The sequence below is a fragment of the Micropterus dolomieu genome, linkage group LG19 (assembly GCF_021292245.1).
Source record: "Micropterus dolomieu isolate WLL.071019.BEF.003 ecotype Adirondacks linkage group LG19, ASM2129224v1, whole genome shotgun sequence".
Taxonomy (NCBI): domain Eukaryota; kingdom Metazoa; phylum Chordata; class Actinopteri; order Centrarchiformes; family Centrarchidae; genus Micropterus; species Micropterus dolomieu.
This window is the reverse complement of record NC_060168.1, coordinates 14,136,031-14,143,041: the sequence shown is the minus strand read 5'-3', so window position 1 is coordinate 14,143,041 and position 7,011 is coordinate 14,136,031. Positions and strand designations below refer to the sequence as shown.

The following is a 7,011-nucleotide window of genomic DNA, read 5'->3' as shown; positions in this document are numbered from 1 at the left end:
GGTTTCTGGAACAATCTGTAAGAAACCTGAACCTGCTGAGACCACAGCTTATGTAGCGAACAAGCAACTTGTTTTATGTAGAACTTTTTAGTCTTTTCTGTCCAAAAGTGCAATTATAGAGCAAACAAGCACATTTTCAATAAAGCAACTCTTTATTACACCAGGATATACAAATATGCAAGGGAGCCACACAGACCCACCATATTGATCGACTAACATTACTTGATTTAATCCTGAATTTATATACATCCAGACCTTTTTTTCATTTTACAACAGAATATATAGTTTTTGCAGTTTAAAACTATAAAAAACTTCTAACTAGATCTTTTTGACACCACATAAGGGCTGACAGACATGTTAGTATGACAGGGCACCATGTACAATGATTAAAGATAGTATTTTGTACTATGACTCATTTAAAGTGCTTATAATATAAATTATACAACATTTAACAGCAATATAATGTCACTTTTTTAAATATGTATTTCACAGTGTAAATTGTCATTAGTCAAAAACTACAAGCATAACAAGGCAGATGACAGAAGGTAGCACGTGAAATACAAAAACTAAGATTTTGGCAATGTTAACACTTTTAGGAATGAAGGTTAGGAGCCATGCAGAGACCATGCTACAAAGCGCTGCTGAAAAGCTTAAAGGAGAGTTTAGTAGACATGGAAGACTTCAGGCTGACTCACGTCCAAGGATGCTGAGTGCATTTCTATAAAATTGTTATTTCACATTGTAAAAATAATACACTTGATTGTTAGTCTGAGATCTTTTGATGTGGTAGAAAGTCTTCTAATTCAAATTCCTTCCTGAGGTTAAGGAGCACGCAGATGGAAGACTAAAGAAGCTATGAAAAGGAAAGAAAAACCATGTCATTTATCTGAACAAGTAGCTCCACATATTCATTATGGTCACTAGAAAAATACATGAAATATTAAATGTGTGCAAACGATAAAGTTTAATAAGCATTTGTTATTGTTAAAAATAAAAACATGTGGCGTATGTGGACATTTGGTATGACATGACGACAACGGGTGCAATATGAAATGCTTTGAATCACACAAATGACTGATGTGACACGTAGTCCCAGAGAACTGAGAGAAATTAAGGGGAATGGGTCTAGCTGACCAACAGATGAACTGATGCTCTGTTCGGTTTTCCATTGTCATTATTTATTTTAATATAAATGAAGGCAAAATATTTAACTCACTTCCAGACTCACTCACTTTGCATAGAATAGTGTTTAATTATGTTACCTCAAACTACCAACAATTAAAAAACAATTATCAATATTTTTATATACATTATTAGACATTCTTTATTATAAAACAACTCTACTAGAGACCATTCAACTTGTGAATAACTGCATGTATAAATACACACAAATGCTTAGTCCATGTTAATACAATAACATAACTCACAACCACCAGTTCAGTTAAGTCAGTAACCGCAAGTCTCCTGTTTCCAATACGTTTTGTCAGTGTCTCACTGAGAAACAGAGACTTAAAATTACAACAGGAGATGAACACACATTCATGGCAAGAACATAAAACAACACAAGCTACATGTTATGAAAACAGTCCATGGATTGTGTGTCTAGCAGAGTCAGCATTAGGGACAAATTAAATACACTGAGCAAAGCTACCTTTTTGATCCAAAAGTACACAGAGGCTTATAGCCATCACATTATTCAGGCTCACATACGTGCATAGTCACTGTGACACTATGTCCACACATACAGTGTCAGGAAGAATTGTCAGATATGACAGTTTCTTTTTTCCCATGCTGATGGCAGACACATTCCTGGTTACCCTGGATGTTTGATCCATAAATCAACTGAAAGGGGAAAAGAAATATGACAACATATGGGGGGAAAAAAGAGGGATCTGAGGTATGGTAGAATTCAAAATAATAAATGAATGAAATGGGAATGCAACAGTATTTGGGTTGTCAGTCTAAGGCTACATTCAGAGTCACACTGGAAGCCCAACTTTTGCACAGCTAACCAACCATGACTGTACCACCAAAATTATTACAGTTGAGACGTGTTGAAATCACACTTCGGCCCTGTGTGGCTTTACACTGGCTTAATGCCTTTTGTGGGGTGAAAATGTGGTAATATTTTCATCCACATGGTGGGGCATTAAAGCCAGTACAAACTGACACCGATAGCGAACATTTCTGAAGGAACTAGGCTTTAATTTCATCACATTTGTTTCTATTTTACTAATCATTAAGACGCCTTTGTGATTGTGGATTTTCAAGGCTAATCTAGACCTTCTGTGTATATATGTTTTGAGCATACATAATCGATCCTGACATAAAATGTTTCCACCTGCAGAAATGATTACAGTTCTGCGTGGGACATCTGAGTGTCAACTGCGTTGCACATGGTGTGAGCATTGGTGAGACCAGTCAAATGTAAACAGAAATGCCCCTGCCCGAGATACAGTCTGGCAGGTCAGCCCGCAGAGAAATAACCATCAGGCCGTGTTATGCAAGCTGTGACCCTTCCTACTATGTCTGGGCACGCAGTGTCAGTCTGAATCTGTCCCTGTATCAGTTCCTGAGCCAACATGGCTTCTGGGAAGATAACACAATCTCATTAATCACACTGTTCGCCCCCCCCCTCCAATCAGCTCCACATAGACTGGCTTAGATGCATGTGTGACATTATTATCCCTAAATAGCCTGAGAGATCTTAGTGTTTTTACTGTTTAGTGGCATTAATTCTTGCTCTGACAACCATAGTGTATGAATGAAAACATAAGCAGTAATACAAATCAAATGCATACAGAAAAGCAGACTTACTTCTTCTTGTCCTTGTCCTTCTTGAATGGTTGTGAGCAGCCCTGGAGTGCCTGTCCCATCAGTGTCTCAGCTGCCACCTTTCTTCTGTTGAAGGCATTCATCTCCTCCTCCAGTTCTCGTCTTTTCTCCTCCAGATTCTTCTTCTCATCCTGGTGCATGCGCTTCAGCTGCTCAAACCTCTCATGAAGCTAGAGATGACGATGATGGTGGGACAGGTCACAATGTGACACAAACCACATATGGTGTATTTTCAATGAGCAGTTATTGTATAATGTTAATCCTCACCTCTTTTTCCTTTTCTTTCAGCTCTGCTTCGGTCTCCTTCACTTTGTTGACAAACATCTGTCTCATTTCTTCCTCTTTGCGCTGCAGATCCACCAGGAACTCCTTCCTCTTGGCTTCGTACGTCTCCTGAAGGCTGAAGATCAGTGTAAAAGCAATGCTCAGGATTAGTATCCAGATGCTGGTTGCTCCAGCTGTTTATAAGTTCAAACTTAGCTTAGTGGTAACATAGCAATTTTTACGAGGTAGGGATTAATGCATCACAAAATGGGTTGCACACCAGAAACTAGCTTGAAATGAGCTAGTAGTAACTAAGCGATTAAGAAGTCTATTATGGTTTTCAGTCATCCAGGTCACAGTTATCGAAGGAAAGTTAAAATCCAGGGCTTATGGACTTGTTTGAAGATACTCAGACGTTTCGGCTCTTATCTGAGAGGCTTCTTCAGTTCTGACTGACTGTCAGGGAATCCCAGCTATTTAACCTCTGTGGGGTCACTGTCAAGATAATCGAAACCTCTTGGTTCAAGCTTAAGAAGGACTTTACAAATATTGATTTATAAACAGTTGGTTCAACCTAACACTCTTAACTCCATCTGACATATAATACCCAACACATTATCTGTCATTTCATGAACACAGGCACTGGGTTAACTGTAGTTTCTCTCCAATATTAGGGAGATGGTGTGGCTTATCTCCAGATGAATTTATGAAGGCACTAAAAGCTTCAGATGAGACAAAAATATAACCAAATACATTAATTAATTATACTGCTAAAGAGACACATAAAGCTTTACACTTTTCCTTTAGGATCCTATCAGTTGGTAAATAAGAGAAAAGCCTTTTTATTTTTCCTTTACCTCCTATAAATTACAAATGTTTTAATCTTCTATTTATCTTTCATGACTTAGTTTTATTTTTCAACTTCTTAGTTTTCTAATTCGTTTTGGTCATTTAATGATTTATCTATTTCCCATTTTCCTCATACTTGAGATGGATTTGTCCATGTATTGTCCAGAGGAGAATTTGGTCCAGGGTGGGAGTGTGTGTGTCTTTGATTTGATTTGGTAAAGATGATGAAAGACAGATTTATATAGTGTTCAGATGGCATTAATTAAATTACATCTCACCAAATCATATAAAACATCAACATATTGTTTATCAATATAGTCATTTATCAGCATGGTCTTAGCATCATAAGAGAGCAAGACTTTCTTTTGGCTGCCCAGATGCATTACCTCACTGCTATCCCTAATTTCACCTGAACGACTGGCTGTCCGGGTCTGTGTCCTTGAAGCCCATCTCTTCCAGCTTGCAGCGACGGTAAAGCTCATAGTGCCGAGCGTGCGTTTGCTCTCGGAGATCCTCCATGTTCACACGCAGTAGCATCTCCCTCAACTTCACAAAATCACAATGGTTTTCATTCTCCACTAGAACAAAAAAAAGAAAAAGAAGCCTGGGAATTTAACCTTTTGCACTCATTTATGATGCACTTCTTGAAAATATTCAATGGCAACTCAGTGCCTACTGTGCTCAGCAAAAACAGAGAAGTATATTTATATTGAAACTGAAAAAACAATAATGGTTCAGCAGCAGCCATCTGACTAAACAACTCTACTGTTTGGGGGACTTTTAGGATGCATGTCAGAGGACTCACCCTGTACTGATCCCCAGGGGTACAATCGTGCTTTCACCATCTTATTTCCTACTTTAACGTCTTCTACGCTTCCAACCACGGCAAAGGGAAGATGAGTCTGTAACATAAAGTACTGATACAATAAACTGACACAATATGTTAGAAAAATAGCACTTCTGTTGTCATAAGCAGGATCTATTTTACAACATGATTCCAAATATATGTCAATTATTCAAATTGTGAACTTGAATCTTTTACTGTGCTACTTCAATTATTGACTACATTTCCTACCTTTCCTATAACATCAATCATAAAATGGTGGCATGATAATCAGACTTAAATTAATTATTCTATTACTACTATATTACTTCATAGCTGATATTTCTATTCTGTTTGAATTGCTGAAAAAAATTGCAGAAATTCAGAAGGCTTAACTAATAAAATGCCCCAATAAGTGCTACAATACCAAAGGATGGGTAGAGGCTTGGTAAAAACACAGTGGAGAAAGTGACAATGCGTATTACCTTGTAAAATACATAGAGTACATGTAATGTTTTATATGTGTGTGTCTGTGTGTTTCTAGGACTCACATTCATGGAGGAGTTGATCTCTGCGACAGCTTCATCCTCTGTAGGGAACTGATAAATCTGCACTCCATTACTGACCAGCTCACTCATAATCTTGATCTTTAATTTGTCCAGTTCACTCTTGGATACCGTGTCTGCCTTTGCAATAACAGGGATGATGTTTACCTGCGTGAAAAAATACAGTGTGAGTGACAGACTGAGGGACGAGTCACATTAACTGCTGAAATACAGAGAGACTAGATTCTGTTGTCACCTTGCTGTCCAGTTTCTTCATTGTGACAAGATCGAGGGACTTTAGGGAGTGTCCGGTGGGAGCGATGAAATACAGGCAGATGTGGATTCGTGTGTCATGGCAGTTAAACAAGGAGCGTTTTATTTTTAGCTCCTCTTCAAGGTACTTTTCAAACTGGGCATCGATGTACTCAAGAATGGGTTTATAGCTGCACAGACACAAAAGATGAGGGGTCATTATGTTATCCTTACATGTATGAACAGTAAACTTTACATCGCTGTCCTTGTTGTTTGAGAGGCAAGTTAGTATCCTAGTTACAAACTCTGCAACTACAGTCTTGCGGCCAAGAATGCCTGCTTTTTCTTTTTTTACTCCCCACTGTTGGAGCACTCAAATGTCTATTGAGATTGCATTAGTTCAACCAGTCACTTCCATATTATCTTTCCTCCCTCCCAGTTCACATGCCAGAAACAGGCCAGATCTCTTCCTCAGTTCCATACTGTGTAAGTGTGTTGGCTGAAGTATCAGAGCAAGAGGGGGAAATGATTAATAGCTGGAGGTGATTTAACCAAGACATTTTTATGGCTAGTTCTCTGAATTTTTAAATATCTGTATCAAAACAGAACTGAAGATTAATGTCACACATTTTCGATCATTTTCCTCCCTGTTGCAGGACAATAGTTGACTAAAATAATTTGTACCTTTCTTCTTTGTTGATCTGGTCTCCAAACCCTACAGTGTGCACAATGGTCAGCTTGAGGTTGACATTGCTCTCCTGCAGCTCATATGTTTGTGGGCGTAGCTGTACTTCACTCCCATAGTGGCTGGCTTCCTCATTTTCAAATGTCGTATTGAAAAGAGTGTTCATTAATGTTGACTTGCCTATTCCTGTCTCACCTAAAAAAGAAGAAGAAAAAAAGAGAAGAGAAAATGACACATTGTGAACAGGGATGAGGAAAAGACTAGGTGACGCATTAATGCTCCAAATTCCACATTAACAGCACTAACTTTGGAGTATGAACTCCTCCTGGGTTCAGACATACCTACACAGAGGATGTTGAAGCAGAATCCCTGTGCAACTGATTTGCTGACCAACTGATCTGGAAAACTGTCAAACCCCACGTGGCCTCCGAGCTCCAGGATTCGCTTTTCTTCATTCTGAGGTATTTGGAAACAGACAGAGTGAAGAATATATTGGAATAAATGACTTGCATTTCAGACAAATCTCATGATAGGAAACAACAACAACAAAAATAAAAATAAATGGTGGGGTTAAATAAGCCCTTCTGCCAGATCCCATCCACCCAATCTGCTTTCAAGTTTAAAAGCACTCTTTGCACACTGAATAGTCAGACCCATGAAAAGGTTCTGTGTCAATATCATAAACCAAATTCCTCTGACAACAAAAAACTAAGATAATCATTTGAGTTGTGCAGCCCTGACGTCAAACATTACATTGT

The 7,011-nt window shown here is 38.4% G+C and overlaps 1 protein-coding gene across 4 annotated transcripts; it reads right to left on the bottom strand.

The window, feature by feature from the left end:
* Nucleotides 1-133: 133 nt before the first annotated feature.
* LOC123957166 (septin-8-A-like) lies at nucleotides 134-6,712 on the bottom strand. 4 transcript variants are annotated; one of them, XM_046029772.1, is made up of 9 exons: nucleotides 6,599-6,712; nucleotides 6,253-6,448; nucleotides 5,573-5,759; nucleotides 5,323-5,484; nucleotides 4,754-4,850; nucleotides 4,358-4,526; nucleotides 3,103-3,235; nucleotides 2,818-3,005; nucleotides 134-853 (listed from the first exon to the last, which is right to left on the bottom strand). In XM_046029772.1, exons 2-9 carry the CDS (start codon nucleotides 6,417-6,419, stop codon nucleotides 799-801), a joined length of 1,158 nt encoding a protein of 385 aa, XP_045885728.1. In that variant the 5' UTR covers nucleotides 6,420-6,448; nucleotides 6,599-6,712; the 3' UTR covers nucleotides 134-798. The 4 variants fall into 4 exon arrangements, with proteins under 4 accessions (XP_045885728.1, XP_045885727.1, XP_045885729.1 ...); XM_046029771.1 differs by having other exon boundaries at nucleotides 6,595-6,706; XM_046029773.1 differs by lacking the exon at nucleotides 134-853 and adding an exon at nucleotides 890-1,842 and having other exon boundaries at nucleotides 6,595-6,706.
* Nucleotides 6,713-7,011: the final 299 nt, after the last annotated feature.